This window comes from Trachurus japonicus, chromosome 15 (assembly GCF_045865225.1).
Source record: "Trachurus japonicus isolate A0001 chromosome 15, Traja_1.0".
Classification (NCBI taxonomy): domain Eukaryota; kingdom Metazoa; phylum Chordata; class Actinopteri; order Carangiformes; family Carangidae; genus Trachurus; species Trachurus japonicus.
Genome location: NC_140921.1, coordinates 19,102,933 through 19,125,849, shown reverse-complemented (window position 1 = coordinate 19,125,849; position 22,917 = coordinate 19,102,933). Strand labels below are relative to the sequence as shown.

Sequence of the window (22,917 nt, the reverse complement as noted above, 5' to 3'; positions counted from 1 at the left end):
GTTTTTTACGGTGTTTGAAGTAATTAGACGAGACGCTACCTTTGCCAACTCTGGTCTACTGGCTATAAGCTTATACAGAAAATAAGTTGAAATTGCACTGTACTTGTATTTTGGAGAGAGACTAGAAGCAAAGATGAGAGACAGCTGAAGATAAACGATGAAGGCAGATACTTTATTGATAAATAAATAAATTGAAGATGTGTAAAAAAAAAACAGACACAGTGAAGTGTCAATTGTACAGTAGTGCATACTGAAATAAAAAAATAAATAAAAAAATCTAACTCCAAATAATTAAAAAAAACAAACCTTGTGGCATTTACTTTTCTTCAATGTTTATATTAAATCCAATCATTAAATCAACGTCTTAATGGTAAATGTTGAACCTATGTTGCTGTTATTTTTGGTATTCTCCACTTTACAATCTGTACCCAACAACAATGAAGAGTAAAAAGTAAAAACTAATCATTACACATTCAGACCTCATTAGAACAGAAATATCAAGTAAAGGGACTAATGAAACAATCTGATAAGATCAAGCTGAGCACATGTAAGTATAACTGTGTGCATAACTCAGTGAAGCACTGACTGGTAATACATTCATGTCAGGTATGTTTTTCTAAAACATAAACCCTAAACATGAAAATTGACTAATTAATTTAAGATGGGAGTTTATGTGTCAATTTACAGGCTGATCAAGGTCTACAGTCACTGATTGAACAAAACAAAATAGCAAGTACAAAGGAGCCTCCTGGTAATGGTACAAAATATGTCCTAATTGGCTGTTGATGCTAAACTAAAACCAAAACAACAATATCAGTAAAAATAAATAAATACGTAACTATGTGTTAATAAGGACTACCAAACCACATGGCATGATTTGCACTGAAAATCTTGTAAAATCAAACACTGTCATATTACTGTTAAACACCAAACCATAGCTTTCAAAATTGAGAGAAAAAACATAGAAATACAAAGAAGTTCCAATAAGCAAAATGTTAAATTCTCATAAAGCCTTGACAAAATGTTGAAAATATACTCAAATCTTTATTCTATTACAAAATCAAAAACTGGAGCTTTGTTAATGGATTTCCACTGTAAACAAAACACATCTGTGCAGAATGAAACAAATGCACCACAACATTACATGTCATCACCACCAAAGTGCTTTTCAAGAACTGTGGATGGGAACATGTATTATCATTTAGGGTCACAGGGAATTTCTGATGCTGATACTGATGTTTTCTGACACACTGGTCTGAGACTAACATTTTGTTATACAGTAGTTTAGTCAGATATTTCACATTTCAAATGATTTGTACAAAATGTGAAACGTAATCATTTACAATTTAAATGAAACAAATTAGTTTTAATTTGAGAGAATCTCAAAATGTGAGGCTAATGTCTGTGCTTTTTAATAAACCAAATATGCACACACACTGCATCACTGTCAATTGAAATTAATTGAGTCTTACAGGAATATTTAATAAGCACATTTAGAACCTACAAATACTGATCATGGTGCACGCCAATGTCAAATACACACTCAAATAAATAAATATAAGAATAAAGGTATAAAGTGCATGTCAAGACGTAACATGGCAGTTCACATAATACATTCCATTTTGTAATACAGTACATTTAAAAAATATAGCTATGGAAAAACAACACAGATTCCAATACGATATCTTCATACAATCAAAATTTTATAAATGGAAAAACATGAACTGAGGGAGGGGAGTACATGCCAGCTGATTGTCTGCTACCAGTGGGGGCACAAATTTGAGATATTTCCTGGACGTGTAGGATAGCATATTGTTATTGATGGGATGTTGATGTGTGACTCTCACTTTCAAATTGAGACTCAAAGCTACTAGCTAATATCAAAACTACTCTCTTACAAATCAACTCTCATTCTTAAATGACCCTTCAGAAATATTTTTGGCTCAACAAGAAAAAGTTTTGGCCAATTAGATTTTTTCCCAAAAAAAATGTTCCTATGTTCCCTGATCTGATCATCTAGTTGCCTTCAATTCAATTAGTTGCCTAGAGATGAATGAGATGAATGAGAAAATTCACAGATACTGTACACCTCTATGTATTGGAAATATTGGTTTGAACTGTGTGGACAGACAGTGTGCTGTCTACAGTGACAGACTGGCACCAAAAAGAGGCCGTGGCATTTTTGACAGAGAGGCCACACATTACACAATCACTATATAGATCATAATGACGACGATGAGAAAATGCATTGACCACCAAAATTGCCAAAATAAGAGGAATCAAACTCAGACTGGGACAAAGTTCTTGATAAGATAAAGGGGGAGCTGCCCTACCTTGGTGAGCTACACACTATTCCTGATTCCCTACATTATTGTGTCTTCAGTCTTTCAGACTTGGCTGGCCGTAAACAAGCTGGCCCCGACTGACTTTTTTTTTTTTTTTTTGCAGCCACATGCACCTCGGTCACATCTTCACACTTTGTTTGGGGCAATTTGCCCATATTGCCCCATGGCCAGTCCGTCACTGGCTGTCTATAAGTGTTTCTGTTTTTGTTTTTTTTGTTAGTAACCTGTTATGTATAAGGCCAGCCAACTAAATGGAAATTATTTCAGAAATGAGATTAGAAACAAAGGATAAAGTTGAGGACTGATGTAGACCACAAAACACATTATGCACCTTTCAGGACACGTTTCTTGACCACACACATAATGTACCTTAGTATCAACATGAAGATATTTGGTTTTGACTGAGAGGACAGTGGCTGTCATGACTGAGAGGACAGTGCCCGCTGGGCTCTACAGCTGTCAGAGGAGGTGACAGAAGCATTTCAGTGCATTTCACTCTAGATTTAAGCTCTGACATGTCACTTCTACCCAGTGCTGACGGAGACCACAATGTTTGAGAACAGAGAAATACTTGATTGCATCATTAGTCATGTTTCCATCTAAAGTGATTCGAATTACTGGGAAATGCGCAAAATAAATTCGAATCATGTTTGTTTCCATCATCATTTTCCGATGCGATACATCTTGATGTGCATCTAAACAGCTGATGAAGTTTAAATCTTAATTTCCCTTTTCTAAAGGATGTGGGGTAAATGTGCTGCTGCAACTTTAAAAAAAACAACCTCACTCATTTATAAGCATGTACTGTATACTGACGAAGGACATCATCTAACTGATACTGTTAGGCCAATCTGTAAAAGACCTGTCATCTCAAACACCAAAGACACTTAATCGCACAATCTGGACTCCTGATTCTGACTAATGAGCAAAACAGAAAGTTATAAATATAAAAGACACTTATAATACAATAAAACCTTATGCAACTGAAACCATGTATCATAAAACCTCTAAGGTAGCTATTAAATACGAAACATTCAAGTGGTGTTTTTTTTTAATATAATAATTGGGCAGTTAGTTGCCATGATTGCTCTAAAATCCTGTAAATGTAGATGTGAGAAGCTGTAGTGTCCTTTGAAGCTTGAACTGGTCGTACAAACTACGAGTGTTATAAAACCCCTACACTATCTGATCTGATATGCGTGACACATTGTCCATGTTGTTTACTTGAGTCGACAGAGATTTCCGGCTGTCTGTGCTTGTTCTGGTCCTTATCCTCTGCGTTTCATTTTGGCCTTGGCCATGACAATAGCAAGAGAAGGCCGCTTTGAACTCCCCGCGGAACTTCCCTAGGGAAAATGAGATAAAGAAATAAAGAAATACTGTCAAACTGAACCTGTTCTTTACGCCTTGTATTCACAACAGAATTTTTCAGGTTCACTAAAGTTCTGACCAACAAATTTATTTATTTGATTCATGATAAATAGATCAGTTTTTTTGGGTACATAATGACAGCTGAGATGCATGTCCGTTATTTAATTGAAAAAATGTCCCTGGTACTGTAGATGCAACTTTGCCTTACATTCATATTTACAACATGCAGATGAACTACAGTATTTACAGCAGTGGGTTGTACTGTATCTTTGTTCCCAAACATTACACTAGAGGGCAGCAATAAACTCATATACTGCTGCACGGTATAAGTGATGAGACAGGTTACAAACTTACCACTTAGGAAATTGTAGATGATGGGGTTTGCTGCACTGTTGGCATATATGAGCCAATGTGAGAAAGTGAACCATGCATACACTGTTTCTCTGTCATTTGTGTTCTTGAATGTCCCAAAGACTCTGCAGGTAAAGCAGGATGGTGTCAGCTACAGATTCTCTCAGTTGGGATTTTCTTCTGTACTATAAATCATACAACTTTAAAGCAGGTTTGCAGAACACAAGTAACAATTTAGTGCTGTCAGTGGGGTAAACACACATGAGACTACCAAGTTGAGCCTCTCATGGTAACCTAAATGCACAATGTTAAGCGTGATATATACAGTAGCAGCTTCTGTCTTTCATCTCTCCCTCTCTCTTTTTCTTAAATGCCACTTGAAGCTACAGAGCTTGAGAGGTTATTACCTTTTCATGACATTCAGCACGCTGATTGGCAGGTAGCACAGGGCGAAAACGAAAAGCACCACTATCAGCATGCGAGCTGTCTTGCGTCGAGCTCGGACTTGTTTGATCTCAGCACAGGCCGTGCTGGTCCTGACCCTGATGGATTCTCCCCGACTTGGAGCAGAAGCTGAGCACTGCATGGGCCTCCACTTCCTTTGCAGCACTGATGTGCTTCCAGGAATCTGTAAATAAAATATGTGCACACATCAGGCACCACAGATCTGAGTTTTATGTTTAAGCACGGCTTGTTATTGTAGGAGTTTGTTTCAAAAAAATAAATTAAAAAAAATCATAATGCGCACCTGTTGACACCACAGTTTGTGACATATCTGGATATATGCCAGGACCATGAGACATAATGGTGCAAAGTAGGTGACAATGAAGAAACAGGTGTGATAGACCTTTGGATAGATGTCAGCTGTTGAAAAAGTAAACAGAAAACAAACGCCATTATAAGTTGACTGAAAACTAACTGCAGGATCTCTCCCTAGAACCCCATGCCACCTGCTATTATGCCTGTCAGTCTTTCTGTTCTCACAAAGCACATTTACATTCAGAGGTATATCTCTCAAAAAAACACATCCATTTTTGAAACCGTGGGCCTTCAACCTCACAATAAACAAAATCAGGCGTTTCAGTTCTAAGACTATGAATGTTGTTAGCTGAAATGAGTTTAAGCAGCTGGGTGAAAACTCTGTTTTTTGAAGCTGATGTGTTTTCTGTTATGTGATGAAATATAGACTATAGGAACTGACAGGCTTAGGCCTACATATGTGAGGCAAAATGTCAGCTTCCTGATTGTGTATTACAGGTTTTAGCAAGAAAGATGTTCCTAATACATATCATCTAATTGATGTTACATGACTGAAGTTTAAACCGAGCAGTTAGATTTAAACTTTACACTCACATACTGCAGTGCGCTGTGGTTTAATTTTAAGTGCTTACTCATTGTAGCAGCTGTTGGGTTTCTCGTTATGATATTGTAATATCACAATGGCCCTGAGAGCTCAGTGCACTGCTACTTAAGAAAAAGGGCATTCCATGAATATTACCCTTGAGATAACTTGTTGTCATTTGGCCCTGTACAAAAAGAATATCATTTAATTGAATATCATTAGTCATCTGCACAATGTCCCTGGTGTGTCAGTTAATGTTGTACTACTCATAATATTTTGCTAAGCTGTTGGGAGTTACGAGTGTTCAAGCTATTTGAAGTTTTCTTGAGTGTAATGTGTGTGTACATCCTGCAGCTGCACCAGGTGCATCCTCCAATATGTCTCCTGTGATCCTAAGGTAACAAATCAATAGCCTGCTTTGTTTACCGCAACTTAATGAAGAGAGAACTGGCTCAGCGTTGTTATGTATTCAAGGGGCATTGTGGAAAACTTACCTCCCCAGTGTTCATCACAGACTGTGAACAGACTGGTCTTGTTTGTAAGTTCAGGCAGCAGACTGCTGCACTCCATCACAATAGCTTGAGGGATCATGATGATGCATGATACAACCCAGATGACAACAATACTCTTGCGGGCCCTCTTGGCTGTACTCTTGAACATCAATGGGTGGCAGATAGCATACCAACGGTCTTGAGCAATGCAGCTCAGCGTTAACACTGATACAGAAACTGAAATTGTCTGTGAAGAAAAAGAAGGTACAGTTAGACAGAAACTCAACTATTCTAGGAGTTGAACTGTCAGGACCCAAAGACCCAGAAAATATAGCAGATCTCATTGCTTATTTTAGTCATGGCACAACAGTCCCAGGGGCATTCACCTGAATTTGACATTAATGTGGTTAGGGGTGAATAGGTGCAATAAAAAATGTTGAGGAATATTATTTCAGAATGTGTCCTTGCTGGGAATAAGTTTTAAACCTGAGACTCTGTTTCATATGTACTTGCTATAGAAAGTTTTCTTTTTTTGATATGCAGTTTGTTTGCCCTCAGAGCAAGTGCCAACAAACCATGGTCAGTATTAAAAAGCTTGGATGGTGAAACATCTTTCATCAGTTCAAGTCACATACACAGTCACATAAATGTCCTAATTCCCCTGATCTGTTCTATCTATAGTCACATGTCTGTAAGGAGGCATATTACCATACAGTATACATCCTTTGGATAGACGAAGATATTTATGTCAATACCCACTGTAAAATATGTTAATTTATTCTTTATGACCCAGTGTGTCAGAGGGCAGGGCAGCACTTCACACACTTTGCAGCATGATGTAGCATTCACTCACACTCACACTTTACACATTAGATTAAGGCCAGTTAATAGACTGATTGCCTGTGTTGTTGTCAAACATTGTGATTAAAGTCAACACAATTCTGTTTCAACTTTTCCTTTGTCACCTTGATGGAGTGCAGTCGAGTGTCGCCACTTTGATAATGGCCTTGTTCTTATAGGGGAGTAGAGGAAGGAGCAATACCAGATGAAGAGAGATTTCAATTATGGCATGAGGAGACTAGGTCTCCTTCAGGAGTGGCCTGTTGATGCATGATGAAGTTCGATGTTGGAGATGCTCTTATCCATTTTCAGCATGTTGCGCATGGTTGTCTCCAGGAATTTCAATTTGTCCATATGTTTCACTTGCAGCACCACATGTTTCATGTGGGAGATAAACCCCGTGGGTTGTGGCAGGGTCATTTCCAGCGGGAAATAGCTCCATCGTTTTCAAATATTGACAATAAGAATGCTTAGGGTGTACTGAATCACCTCTGCTGAATTGTGAATGAATAGTGCATGTACAGATATTTTGAGCTTGTTATGTTAGCCTTGAATTAAGATCTGGTGCAAGACTGTAGTGTACTGGTACATTGGAGTACAAGGGCCCTGAGAGCCAAAGATTCAAACATGCTAGAAATTCAGAAAATAACATCAACACATGCGCTGCAAAACACAACCGAAATGTTTCTGTATTTGTGCATTGAGCTCTCGGGGCCACAGTGCTGGATAGCTTCAGTAGACTTTTTGAGCCATAAGAAACAAGACGTGTCAATGCCAATCTATAACTGCAGTCTACAAATCCCATGAAACAATTAAAACAAACAATGAACTTGTAACCCACCTCAAAAATGGTGGTTTTTGGTGTATTCCTCTTAAACAGATTATTAATATGACATAAAGTATAGTGATATGTTATAGAAAAAGTCACGAGTAATATAAAGTGTTGAGTTCCCTGTTTCATTGAATTATCAGGCACAAATAGCCCAGATGGAGTCCTGTTTTGTCTGTTCTTTTATCCACTTTGCAGCAGTTGCCAGGTGCTTTACATAATGGCCCATAGGTGGCGCCCGTATCATGCAGCTTTGTTTTGGTTTTGTTGTTTTTTTTTCTTCTGTGCTTGCTGCTGCGAAGATAGAGGAAGCACATAGCTTGTACTCTGGGAAAAAGAGACAGAAAAGTATTATTCTACACCTGGGACTGTATCAGAAGTGTCTAAATAATTATTCTTTTGGAAATAGGTAAGCTCGTGCTGAGTGTGAATGTGCATTTACGTGAGGTATTAAGTGTAATATATCAGCGGCTGTATAGTCGTGTTGTTTTTTTTTCTTCTGTGCTTGCTGCTGCGAAGATAGAGGAAGCACATAGCTTGTACCCTGGGAAAAAGAGACAGAAAAGTATTATTCTACACCTGGGACTGGTATCAGAAGTGTCTAAATAATTATTCTTTTGGAAATAGTCTGGTGTGAGTGATCGGGAGGAGGAGCAATAGTCCGCTGCCAGCTTGCTGCAGAGGAGCCAAGAAGGAGGGAGTACGATCGGTGGACATCGGACTGGGCTCGAGACTCGAGTCAGGACTTCATCTCGGCTTCGCTTGTGCTGGTGGGATTCGGCCACCTCGTGGGAGCGACAGAGACTGCGAATAAACATTTGGTTCAGAGGTACCGGGGGTTGTGCACAACCAGACAATCTTACAGCTGCAGCTAGATTTATTTTACTGGCCAGAGTTTTTTTTATTTTTCATTTTTTTTATTTTGGGGAATTTGAAAGAAACAAATGTGAAGTTGTGAATTGAAAGAAAAAGGTGAACTGTGAAATAATAATTGAAAAGAAAGAAACTGAGTGTGTGTGTGAAGTAATTTTCTTACAGCCAAGATTTATTGTGTCAGTCATTGCATTTAAATAACATAATCTTACCCTCGAACCAGGGCATCCCTTAGGTGTGATGACCCCTAGACCTTGAGATAAATTTACAGTTTCATTGTCCTGGTTACAAACTCATCCTGTCTGTGCAGCTGAAGCTGATATGACAGATTCATCTCTGCCACAGTTGTAGGAGAGCAATTGAAAAAAATCAGTGAGACACATCATTGTACCAGGTGACATCTCCATCACAAGAGACATTGGAACAAATTCAGCTACCCATACATCATCTTGCTAATATATACTGAATATATAGTGTCCTACATAACAAAACTACACATTTGTGGAGAGGGTGTAGAGGGAAGGACATGTGCAGTAAAGCTTAACACAAAAGACTAGCCTATAGCCTACATGCAATTCATTGAAATAGTGTTGGAGAAAACAGCCTTCTTGAAATACTGTCTGTATTATATAACTGACACATTCAGTCTATGTGGCCTTAAAATTGTTAATGTGTTACTTTAAGTGTTGACGATGACATCTCTTTTCAGTACTGTAGAGAACTATCATAAGTATTTCAGTTTTATTGGAAAAATCATTCTGTTCCTTTAAAACAATAATTGACAAAACAGTGTCACTACAAGGTCAGTTTTGTTGCTATTATACAGTCCTTGTAAAAACAGCAGCAGGTATAGTCTTTCAAAATACTGCAGCAGCAGCAGCAGCAGCAGCAGTTCTAATCCAGCAGAGAAGCAGACAACAGCAAGCAGGGTGAGTGTGGCCATCAAGACATTCAGATGGATTGCCAACCCAGTCCCATGAGGTGCGATGTGCCTGGGAGGACAGCAGTGAGCACAGCAGGGGTTCACGTGTATATACAAGGATAAATTAACCCTTTAACCTAGCTGGTTTCTACTGGCTGCACTGCTGTGACCATGTCTCTCATTTGGCCCCACCAGCCCATTTTCAAACTGTTTATAGCCACGTTCCTCATGAAGAATGTTCTGAGGCTTCCTTTTCATTAACTGTGTTACAATTTTAACAACAATTTTGAAATCACGCTGGATTTTGGTAAAGAAGTATAATAACATTCATGATACTGTAGTTGCAAAAGCATACTGGTGTAAAAACCAGACAGAGACAGTGACTGTCAGCTGGAGAGAAGCAGCAGAATGGGAATGAATGAGAATAACATATTTATGCTGTGATGCCTGTATCCTCTCTGACCTGGTGCTGTCAAAGTCAGTGACCTTAAACTCACCATCAAGCACAATGATTTTACTTAGGGTCAAACAATGCTATTCACACCACTGTTGACTGTGTGTGTTACTCTTTGTGATTAGGTTTGATTAGATTAATAAATAAATATATATAGTGTGATATGACTGCCGTGATATTAAAAGACACAGAGCTCTGGTGGAGTGAAATTAAAACCCCTGGCTCTGCAGGCAGAGTTAAATCTGCTCACGTACGAAAAATAGTCACGTACAGTACAAGTGTAAGCAACTATATTGGTCGCAGTCTGGAGCCTTGGCTGCATCCATGTATAGAATATCTTGTGTACACCATTTAATCAGAAACAGGTTTTGTGACATGGTGATGGTGGTCATATTGTTTGTGTTGTGTGTGTGTAGTTGGATTTAGTTTATGGGATATAGGATTTGTTCAGAGTAGTGCTGGATTTGGCTCACACTCAGTGCAGATAACTGTGGTCCGGAGTGTGATTTTCTTTCAGCAGATCTGTTGGGGTCGATGTTGCAATAGAATGCAAAAAATTGAGAAGGCAAAAAAACTGGCTCAAGGCGTTAAATCACCATGGCATAACATCAAAGGTTTCACATAGTGCACATCTCCTGGGATATGAAAAAAAAGAGTTTTTTACCCCCATGAATAAAGAGAAAGAGAAATGAACAGAAGAATAGGGGCTTAGCCTAAATATAAAAATAAAAAGTTTCCAGGCAGAGTTGTTTAGATCTGGTTTAAAAGATGTTTATCCCTTACCTGCAAATAAGGCACAACTTTGCAAAGCGTTTTTCCGAAGAACCACGTCTCTGTGATGTCGACTACAAGACTCGCAGGTAAACAGATGATGGTGACCAAGACATCGGCAAAGGAGAGATTCACAATGAAATAGTTGGTCACAGTCCGCATGTGCCGGTTTTTCCACACTGCAAAACAAACTGAAAATGATGCACAATCAAAGACAGCCCAAATACTTAATAAACATTTATTAAAATTGGTCCAGAACGTATGAAACACTGATGTTAATAACCACTGTCTTGAAGGCATGCTGTCAATCATGGTCGGAATTAAAATCTAATTAAATTCCTTTTCACGACGAAGAGGCAAACTATTCTCAATTCAGAAATTACATAGAGACAATTAAAGTTAAATGTGTGACATTTCCTAGACTGTCACAGTAAAAGCTAATTATTTTTAAGCATCATTTTTGATTGTGTTGTATTATTCTTAAGCAATTCATTGTTATGGTCATGGTAATGTATTATCTATGTAAATGCTGTATTGATTAAACTTAGTGAAGGACAAAGTCCTCTGCCATGAAAGCATCTCCATTAAATTGACATTGTAAGACCATAGGTTCCAAATTTGATCCTCCAGTATTGAAACCAAATCAAGTGAAATACAAATACACAAATTACTGTGCATAAAGTATAGCCTCTAGGTCAATCAAAACCCCTTCTGAGTCAAATAAAAGAATAGCGATAAAAGACAATAAAAATTAAAACCTTCAAAATGATAACACCGATAGAAATATGCTTTTTTCCCCAGAGTGAGCAGTTAAAAAAAATCTAAAGTAATTAAAACAATATAGTAAGGTAAGACTTAGGCTCACAGGGAGGCTATAAAAGTGTGTTTTAGGAGGGTACACAGATGAAGCGTGTTAGCCATCCTAATCACCTCTGGATAGTTGTACTGCATGGGGGCCCATTTGTTTTTGAGTTTGGGTTTTGGAACCACCAGGAGAGTTGTTGTGGACCTGCATGGGGACCCTTAATAATAGCATTTGGGAAGTGTGTCTTTTTATGAGTTCAGAGAGCTCTAGCTTAAATTGGGAAAATATGGCATTAAAATTGACTAGTGTGTCTGTAATGTGTATATCAGAGACTGAATCTGAACTTTTTAGAAACCACGACAACACTGCAAATGCAAACACCCTGGTGAATGCACTTCTGGACATTGACAGGGGAACAATGCAAAGTGAATCAAATCATATTGCACATTATGTAAAATCAATCAAATAGAACTACACATTGAAAACAGTGCACGTGAGCAGATTAGTTTACATTTACATATTTCTTAGTCTGGAAAGCTGTAGACATAATGAGCTGAAAGAATGAGGTTAAACTAAATCAAAGAAGGTACAACTGTGATCAGGAATACAAGGACTGAATATGTCAAGTCACATAATGTGAGACCCTAAGATAAAACAAGATCAAATGCAAGGTCCTGATGAGAAGTGGCCAGGTTGGTGGGTGAGATAAATTAAAATAATGAATCATGGGAAAACCTCCCTGACAGTTCAGAGGAGCAGGTGGCAGAAATATGAAAAGAATTCAGGATTAAAAACCTGTCATATCTGGTAGGATTATTGACAGAATCTCAGAGGATTCATTTATGAAGCCAGAAGATGATTTAGGTCTTGGGTTTATAAAGTTTATAAGACACCCCATGCCCCTCTGTAATGTGTTAATTGTTGAAAAAAGTATAGCCAGGAGCAGCGACTTCAATTCAAGAGGTTTACTTATTAAACTCCATTCTAATCATACATAAATGGCCAGGTTCTATGATAATAAAAAATAATTACACATTACACATTTTCAATTTTTTATTGAGGTCTTTTTAAGCAGTCCTGCTTTGCCCAGCCTTACATGTATGCGTCATAGTAGGCTCCTCTGTTGTAAGACAGGCTTTCCTGAGAAATGTGCAAAAGGTCATGTTACGGACATTTCCATTTCTACTGAAATGGGGGATGATGCAAAGAAATGGGTGAAGAGCCAGATGAAGAGGGTGAGGGTGCCTCTGGGTAGAGGTAAAGAGGGCACACACTAGCTCATGGAGTGGAGCACCGAAATTGGAGACAGTCTCATCATGATCACCATATCCACATGGCTCAAAGAAATAAAGCTACTGGCACCTTGAGCCACACCGCCAGACTGATCCAAAGGGACCAAGAAGTATTGGAGCAATAACTTGTACTGGAACGATGGTTTATGAGATGTAATGAAGGGGAGCTCAGTATGAATACTAGAAATTTCATCTGCTACAGTCCTTGTTGGTGAGACCTGCAAAACCCCCATGGAAAACCAATAACTGTGTCTTTTAATCACCTCAAGCAGGAGCACAGAAGTAAATCCAGAGATGAGGAATTAGCAGCAATCAAGGCAGCCCAGTGGAGGAATTGATATTAAACACCATTCACGTAGGGGCCGTTACTTACTGGAAAGCTCCATTAAAAGATAAAATATACTTTAATAACCTTTTACTCCAAAAGCTTGAAGGAGCCATAACCCATTATCGACCAAGCAATAAGCCCTTGTTCAACCCTTTGATATGACTCAGAGGTCTCCTGAAATAGTGCACTTACATCATTGCAACAATTCAAAAACTGATTATAAACATCTTTCTATAGTTAAATGGTGAGAGCTAAAGCTGGAAGCCTATGTTGTGTATTGATCCAAGAGACTGACAGCTGCAGAAAACAGATACAATATACCTCAAAAAGGATTTTAAATGAGAAGTTCAAACATTACCTGGGAGGAATGGATAAAAGAAAAACAACCTGGTCCCAGTGTGCTCTGGTAAAGACCCTATTAGACCCAGAGATTGACAGCCCTAAGCAACAACAGTGATTTTATTTCAACCGGTTGGATAAGGACAATTCTTGGAAAGACCTGTTGTCCGCCATCGAGGAGAGCTGCAATCACCACTTAGACCAAATCAGCTCACTTCAGGGAGAAGAGGTGAGAAGGAACAAGCAACATCCATGAATTAAACAACAGCACACATAGATAAAAGGCTCTGTTTTACGATGAGACGAAGACAACCACTGCCTTACCAGCTGAAAGGATTTATTCTCTCAAGGACTTGCTGTGTATCAGTGCAGCAACTTCTTATGATCAGGTTTCTATATTCTCATGTCCCCAGTGGAGCCATACACTGACTATAACTCGTGCCATTACATCTTCCACTCTATCTAACATCAGTAAACAAAATGTGTTGTATATTGATCATTATAGTTATCATCACAGTATAACTGTAAAATAAATATATAAATAATCCATCAGCAGCAGTTTAAAAATATATTTATATATTATGGAACTGTTCAAATAAAAATAAAAAGATTTCAGAACAACCCTCCATGACCACATGCACTTTGTGCATTTCTACAGAGTTAACTTCATGCCTCCTTTTAGCGCTTTTACCAGGTTATCACACATTATTAACAGGAGCTATCACACAGTCTTATCTCTCCTCATAGCTCGAAAATACAGAAAGGGACACAGCTAAAATGTCACACAAGGATATGATTAGTAAAATAAAAGTTCCCCAAAATGATATATACTCAGAAAGAATACAGGGAAAATAATGATATGTTGTTAATCTCTTATATGCCACGCCATGACAACTCTAGTATTGGCCTTAAGCGCTTAAATTAAAAGCTCCATCTATGCATTGTGACATAGGTAAATTCCTATTGGTAGACTACTAAATGCAGAGACAATTTTGAGCCCTAAATGAAAGGACAGTTTGTTTGTTTTTTCATTTAACATCGCTTCTGTCTGATTCATATAATTATGATCACTGTGAAGGCCTGGCCAGATGATGCATTTCCACATCATACACTTTGAGTAATTCTGAAAAAGTACAAATGGTTACACCTCCTGAATCTCAATATCAGGAAGGATCATCATGGCCAACTTAAACTATTATTGTTTACTGTACTGTAAAAAACAAAACAAAACAAGGCTGACAATACAATCCATGTTAGGTTATTTGTTTATAATTTCAAATCAGAATGAAAATCTGGTTTATTGCAGTAGGTTACATGGTTACAAGTAACATGACAAGAAATTTGCGTCAGTGTCCTGGTGCAACAAACATAGTGAGAAGAGAGGACATATAAACGAAGGTAAACAAGGCAAGAACTGCAAGTTAAATATCTTAAATGTAAAAATGTACTAAAAATTAAAATATTTTTCATAAAAAATAGTATACAAAATGCTAAATATCTGGAATCTAAATATGTACACTGCAAAGTGACTGGTGGAATGTGCAATCAGCTACCTATTAGGGCTGGAAATCATAAGAGCTGTGAGTTATTAAACTACTGTACTCTCTGTTGCTACCATGACGTACATTACTAAGCAAGTAGTAGGCAGGGGAGAATAAAGTAAACGATTTCTTAAACATATTGTCCTTGCACTCACTCCATTGAAGCAGAGAATGTAATTATTCAGTATTTTCTGAATGAGAGGACAGTTTCAATCCCTCCCCACAAACTAGCTGAAAATTGTCCTTTTTCACATCTGACATTTAGATGGAAACTGAGGCAGCTAAATGGAATTCATCCATTATTGTTGTTAATTACATCTATGCTTTCCTACTGTGAAATGGCACTATGCCAGGGGGGCTTGCAATTTCCATGTCAGTCACTGTGAACTGTATGTGAGGTAAGAAAAAAAACTTGGGTCATTTTTTAACAGAGGCAAATTGGTTCTGGCTCCCTTCATCAGTGAAATCAAAGAGGAACAAGTTCATCTTCAATCTACATCATCAAACACAAATATCAGTAGAATGAAAGATGAAAGTTTGCCTTCCTGAAACGGTACAGTGTGGGTCATGTCGATGAGAAACAGGCTGTACATGCCCACACAGTCCTGGGAAAAGGTCTTATCAGGCAACATAAGTGAGAACACCTGTAGTGAACCAGCAGTGCACAGAGCACTTACATGGTGTCCTTTTAACTCTGTTAGTAGACTTTGGCTGTTTTATGTGGGTCTTTTACTGTTCTGTTACTTCGGTGATCTGTGAATGCACTGGTGTTGTCAGATCCATCTGTATTAACTTTTTCTTCAAAATGTGACACTGTTGACTTGCTTTGGATTAAATGAACATGATGAAAAATCTAGACCATAACTGTAACTATGCACAACAGCAAATACAGGGTAGAATGTAGTAAAAAACAAAACAAGATATTGGTGCATATCTGATCTTCACTGTGAATATGAAAAGGTGCAATTCAATCGCTGCATCTGCAACGACAACCAATGTATTAGAAAAACATAATAATAATTGAAATTAAAAGTATTTGCTTTATTTGTGAACCAGTGAAGCAATTGTTTTTTTCATTTTTTCACACCAAGGAATCACAAAAGCAAAGGAAAAACGCTGCAGCATGAACAAACACTATCCCTCCACTTTCTTCTTTTAAAAATGTATTGAAGTTTGACACGTTTTTCTTATGAGTAACAGTGTCTCTCAGACAGTTCTCCACAATGTTACATGTACTGCCACGGAAACTCTGACAAACAATATTTACCCAAGAGGGAATAATAGATCCACGTCAATACAAGCAGGAGCTGCACAACCAGCCATATCCACTATTCAGTCCTGAGAATGAGAAAGACTGTTTTTTAACCAGTGATTCCTTGTATGCATGTGTATGACATCTCATGTCGGCCCACAAACTATTATATGGTTGACTATAATGCAACTCAGAAGTAGTGCCATGTTATGAATATCAATTTCCACAAACAGCAGTGGAGAGACATGGACAGTCTTTTTATTTGTATTAGAAAATAGTATCATTTATTTTCAGCGTGTCTTTCATAAGGACATGCGACATGGACATCTACTATGACATAGTTGCCAAATCAAAATTCTTCAAAATTCAAATATGTGGTTGTGCTTTTATTGTTCTAATGCATAATGACATTAACAAAATTATTCTGATTTGTCAAATTTTCAGTCACATTTCATTTAGGTGTGCCAGGTTTGTCTCTACAGATACAGAATAAGGACATGATTTCTCAAAATACTATAATTCTTGCTGTAAGTATTTCAAAAACTCCTGTACTGTGCTCAAAAGAACATAGGCAGCATTCTTTGGTCCATAATTGTGTGTTCTGAGCTACACATTTACCAAGCTATGACTATAGTCATTATTAAAGTGCGTCTGAGGCTCTTATCTGAGTGTCAGTCTGTAGCAATACTGCCAGCCACTGCTCTCTGCGCTGCCAAAGGCTCAAACTTAACAGAGGGTCATGGGAACAACACCTCTTTTTCATCCTCCATCTCTGCCACTACAGATGATGGAGAAGTTGATTGGTCTTCAGTGACTACTCTTTGTCCTAGCCATTGTTGACCTCTTTAATCAAGGCCCTCTCTTTGTTAAGTCCTGTACGGCATCCTATTTCAAATCATGTCAAACTAGGAAAATTACAGTCTGAAAGCTGTTTTAGTGCAGTGTGCACAACCCCAATGTTTTTTTTTTAGCTGCCACATCAAAAACATTACAGTCTGACCATCAAGTGAAACACTTAAAAAAAGAAAAAGAAAAAAAAGACAAAGCCCAAAGAGATTTATGGTTGAAATATCATACCATTTAATTTGTATGCGCCATTTTTAGACTTTTTATTTTATTTTTAGTAAATAATACAGTGAAATTGATGTATATACAAACTATGAAAGGGGTAGACAGAATATCATTTGATTGAATAAAACCATTCATAAAAGGCTGCACTCTATTACAGTAGCCTATGTCTTCAGTATTTTCCAGAGGATCCGGCCACATCACGGGTCACTCCACTTCCACAGGAATCTAACCCAAAGCCTTGGAATCCAATGCCAGTTGGCAGCCACAAACACAATCCAACTGGATGTATGCGTTGTTTTGTTTGTGCTGCATGTTTAAGTAGGAAACTATTTGCTATCAAATTAGCCATGAGAACAAGAGCCTCTCTCACAAAGCAGGATTAGTGGATTGATCTGGTCTGTTCAAGGTGGCTTGACTTCAAACGACTCTCTGTTGTTCTGGAAACTAATGCTGCGGACCATACTGCAAGTTTTGTTAAGGCTTCTGGCTCAAAACATATTAAAGAACCATCAGTCAGTTGAGAGTAAAAATGGAACATGTTATGCACAGCGTCTCATAATGTACAAAACATATGGCATGACATGTAAATGACAAGTCCTTCAGAGCCCAGGGTATATTTCAATGACATTGATTATAATGAGAATCTATTATTGCATAGAGAGGGCACCTAACATCTAAGGCTATAAAACCAAACTTAAGAAACAGAAATGAATAAAATGTGCACTTGCATGAAGTTTCCTGAAGCTCTTTCATAGTACATGGTGATATGTTCAGTGAGGACCTTAAAGATCTCCATCAACACTGACAGGACACATTAGCTATTATATATTTACATTTTTGTATAGGAACATTTGCTTTCACCATTACGGCTGCTACAAAATCACATTACCACATTGTGCAGGTTGGTCATTTGGGAACTACTGTAGCTTTATTTTTAAAATGCTGTTTGATTTCAGCATAGCACAAGATGAATTCCTCCTTCAGCAAACCAGATCCGAGACGTTGGCACGGACACAAAAGAGAATTAACTAATGCGTAATGAACTTGTTGCAAATGGGTAATTGATGCCTTAGCTCTTGTTGGTGTGCTTGCTGGCCACCACAGTAAAACTTACATTCACCTGCTTGAATTGACTTGAACAGCTCCATCTTTGATCCCCACCATTTCACTGTCATTATTAGATTAATGCAGTTTAGCTTTAAATTGAACGCAAAGTTAAAGGCATCCATCTGATGCTGACATGCTGCTGGAGGAAGTTCAAAGTGAAACATCATCTTGTCAAATGGGGCAGTTAGCATACAGTGAACACGAATAATGATAAAAATGATAATGATGATAATTAGATTATTACCACCAGAATCTTAACATATAGGTAATTGACTATACTGGCCATTGGCTGTTACTGTTCAACTTGCAATTTGAATTTTTAGTAAATGCACCATAGAGCTGAAAGTCAGTGCAGAGTCAGAAGTTAATTCTCATTGCATTTAGTGCAAGTGTTCCCTTTCACATGCACTGATCCATTGCTCATGTAAAAAATGTAATCGCTTAAATAAGTGAGGAAGAATAGTCAAAACAAACCAAATAAAAAAAAAAGAAAAACACTGAACGCTGGAAAATGTCCATGCAGTCCTCTGTTGTTGTTGTTTTTCACTGCTCTGTTGATGATGCTGACTTCCTTAAATTCAAGGGGAACAAACAGGTTTTGTCACATCTTAAACTTTTCATTGCTGTGCTCTGGTTTTGGTAACGCTGCTGCAAACATCAAAACAATGTCTTGGGACCAAAAGCACAAAGAAAGAGAAGCTAAGATGATTTTAAAAGCCTTTGCCTTGTGCTGTTTGTATTTCATCCAAAGGAGACAGTTATAATGACAACCTGTCAGTTGTGGCTCTGGAAGTAATGGCCTGCTTGATGAAACCAAATGCCAGCCCTCTCCCCTGGATTTGTGATACAAACAAATGCAAATCCCACTTGGAGGGGGAAAAAAAATACAAGTTAATCTGCCAGACAACTTCGGCAAAGTACATGACATAATTACCCCGGAGCTGCAGTTAAACCTATTATCTGTACTCACAGCAAGCCCACTAGATGAGTAAAACACACATTATAATAGGGATTTTGACATTTGCTGTTTCTGCAGGAGAGAGAAGACTAATTGTGGTGCTGCTGTTCACACAGTCTGATTTTAGTACAAAGGAAAAGTCTGCCAGTCATTTGTGGAGTAAGGATCCCATGCACAAAACTTCACTAACTGACTTCACACAGAGTTGACTGACAGTATTTGACTGAAAGTGTCTCATTACTCTGACCGTAACTTTGCGCACAAGCATGTTATTTCAAGTCGAACTGTCCATTAGATTGTGAGACCTGACTGAGTAGACCTATAGACGCAGGCAGACAAACGAATCACTGTTTCTTATTGTATACAAAAATCTAGATTTATTCTCTGATTTCTACCCATAGCAATTGGGCTACTTACATGGAAATGCTCTTTAGTACTGTATTGTAATTGCTTTTTGTTTTACCAAAAAATGCCACATGATGCATTTTATGTGTTATTTCACATCAGGTCCTGCAAGCTTTACTTTGTTTTAATGTGTCATAATGTGATGTTCTTCATGACAACAAAAAAAATCAGAGGGAAGTAGGTTATCACCCAAATGCGCAATAAGGTGCTACAAAGGGTGGCTTCTGCAGTGAGATGATCAACACCTATCTGCACAAAAAGACTTGAGGCTGAAATGGGTTAAACTGCAAATGAGAAAATCAGCAGGTAGCCACGGGTCCTCTGTGGCCACAAGAGGGCCCCCAAGAGCGGCTAAGACGTCCCACAAGCAAACTTGACTGTGTGTGTCCAACAGTGGACCCCACACCCCACCCCCACACACAAAAAAAAAAACCCAACATACACATTTTGGGTAGATCTGCTCCTGCTCAGCACAATAAATGAACAACGATAGATGGTCGATGAGAGAAAGAAAACAACAACAACAACAACTAGAATTTCAATCTAATATCACAGCTTTTCCCTTTTTCTTTAAGTGAGAGTTAAGTGCGCCCTCCTGGTGAAATACTTCTGTTAATCTGGAGCTGCACCGGGAGACTGCTCTCTGTGATTTATCCTCCCTGAGTTGAGCTCTCTCCTCCAGCAGCAGTTGCACCGCTGCGATAGAAATTAAACAGTAGTGTAGTGTTTAAGATCTTTCATCAGTGCACCGTTTTGATTCCATTCCTATTTCCCTAGCAGCAACACGCGCGTTCATGTTCTCAAGTTCAATAATAATTAAAAAAAAAGTTGCTCAAAGTTGATTACGCACGGATGGGGAAAGAAATATATGACAGATAGAACCTACCTAGCGAGTTTCCAATGAGTGAAACGAAGAACACAATAATGTAAGCCACAATCAGAACCCACTCGTACTGCTTGGGGTGTAAGTACTCTCTCCAGATGTATCTCAGAAGTTCATCGTCCTCATCCACAGCGGGGTGCAGGTGTAACTCCGTGGTGTTAGCCACATGTGCGGAAGATAAACAGTCTTCGCAATCCAGATTCCCGGTGATGCCCGACATCCTCGGATGTGTTTTTGCGTGTGCCTGGTCAGTAATCCCCGCTGTTTACCGTGTGTCTGCAGTGACCGCAGGTTTGTTCAGCAGACAACCAATAAGGACGCGGCACTGTGGTGCGATAATAACGGCGCTCCAGACCTCGTCAGTGTGACGCTGATTTTTTCTCCCCTTGTCTCTTGTGCTCGGCCACAGCAGGGTCATACACCAACAACACAGCTGATTGTTGCCAGCAAGGAGGTGTGAGCTGCTTCCATCCACTACTCCCCAAAGGACAAAGGGGGGATCACATGGTAAAGTCTGGGAGGAGAGGCACAGGGATTACAGGGTCCCTTGCTGTGCTATTTTTATTTTCTGAACTACATCCCCCAGGGATCTCAGACCCTATGGTACACTATCACATTTCAGATTATTTCTCATCAATTATGATGCACATCTGCAGAAGTTTTCTGCAGAGTTCTTTTTTTTAAATCCTCACTCCACTGCTTCTATTTGAGTATACTTCAATGGGGCATATAGAGTTTTCCCTCTGCGAAACAAGGAAATGCAAATGATTGGAGTCAGGTATATTGGACTGCGGCATCTTCATCTGTTTTGAATTCTGTGCAAGAGCTTCATCAGGAGCCTCTAAAGGAGAAATTACTGCATAAATACCCCAAGGACGGCTTGAGACCATTTCATACATCCAGTTAACCTGCATGATCAAATTGCATGAGCTGAACACAGCAGTGCACACGATTAGAATAAATTGGGTAATTTGTCTCCAAATGTGGTTACAATATTGAGATATTGACAGGGTGTGAATGATCTTACATACAGTATAGGTCCTTTTTAAAATGACAAATTTATTGGAGAAATGTCACATTTAATAATTACACTAAATGAGGTCAACATGCAGCTATTGTTTTTTTTTTTCTTCCTGACAGTTATTTTTCTTACCATCACAATGGGTACAAATTAAAACACCCTGCTGTATTACACAGTATTTTTCTGTACTGACAGCATGGCTACGGTGAGAAAAGTGGATTCAGATAAAAGTGGCCGGAACATGGAGTGAGACAAATGAGACAAAACTGCCTAAATGGCTGATGACAGCTGAGGTCAAAATGAATCAAATTGGAGGGGAACAAGTTTTTGTTCATCCATGCATGATGCACCCTGTCAGCCTTGTCGGAAGAGCCACCGATCATGTCCCAAATGCCATCTTTTAAATGGATTTTAAAATCGCCAGATCAAACTGGATACGATTAATGATGTAAAAGTGGATATATTTACAATACTGTGGTGGAAGTTAACTTTGAACACAAATGTCCTTATTTGGTTTGAAAGTGCAAGGAGCTAGAGGCAAACATGCTTATTAGTTTTTTAAGGAGCACACAGAGGTATAGACATAATTCTGTTGGAACTATCACCATATCTAATAAGATGTTCCAGATTGTAGCTGTAATTCCATTGTATGCAGCAGGTGTTTCCTCTTTGCAGGTTTCTTGTTGACTCTGTTGTGTAAATGTGATGTGCGTCATTTCTTCATGTGGAGACTTATTATTGACTCTGTACAAGTCCACTGTCTCTGCTAAGATCATTAAAAATGACTCATCATTTCAATCATTTCTCAGGGTTTTCTTTATTCCACAAGCACAGCAGTCGTGGTCTTCTCAGTCTTAGCTCACTTGTTTTGTATTTTTTCAGTGTAGGTTTTACCATGTTTTTTTGCTAACAAAATTGAAAGCTGAAACTTTCAACCATTTTTTCTTCTCTGTATACTTGAAATTCTTGGCTTCTGTTTCTTCCCATCCATCCACTTCCTTATAGGATCCAATAGGGTGAGAGGGCGGGGTGCACCCCGGAGAGGTTGCCCGTCTATCACAGACATATAGAAACATGCAACCTCACACATTCATCCCTATTGGCGCAATCAACCAAGTGTGCACAGTATGGAGAGAAACCATGCAGGCACAGGGAGAACATCCAAACTCCACACAGAAACACCTCCGGCCTGGGGTTCAAACTCTTCAAACCTTCTTGCTTTAAGGCGACCATGCTAACCCACGCTATCTGGCTTTTCTCGCTAAACAGCCTGAAATGCCTCCATATGAAAGGAATCAATTGATTGACAATTAAAATAAACTTATT

At 38.6% G+C, this 22,917-nt stretch overlaps 1 protein-coding gene across 1 annotated transcript; it reads right to left on the bottom strand.

The window, feature by feature from the left end:
• Positions 1-3,469: 3,469 nt before the first annotated feature.
• hcrtr2 (hypocretin (orexin) receptor 2) lies at positions 3,470-20,797 on the bottom strand. The gene is made up of 7 exons (XM_085799021.1): positions 20,574-20,797; positions 10,602-10,780; positions 5,904-6,147; positions 4,816-4,931; positions 4,475-4,695; positions 4,071-4,192; positions 3,470-3,691 (listed from the first exon to the last, which is right to left on the bottom strand). The coding sequence occupies exons 1-7, from the start codon at positions 20,788-20,790 to the stop codon at positions 3,522-3,524; spliced, it is 1,269 nt and encodes a 422-aa protein (XP_085655147.1). The 5' UTR covers positions 20,791-20,797; the 3' UTR covers positions 3,470-3,521.
• Between the last annotated feature and the right edge of the window lie 2,120 nt (positions 20,798-22,917).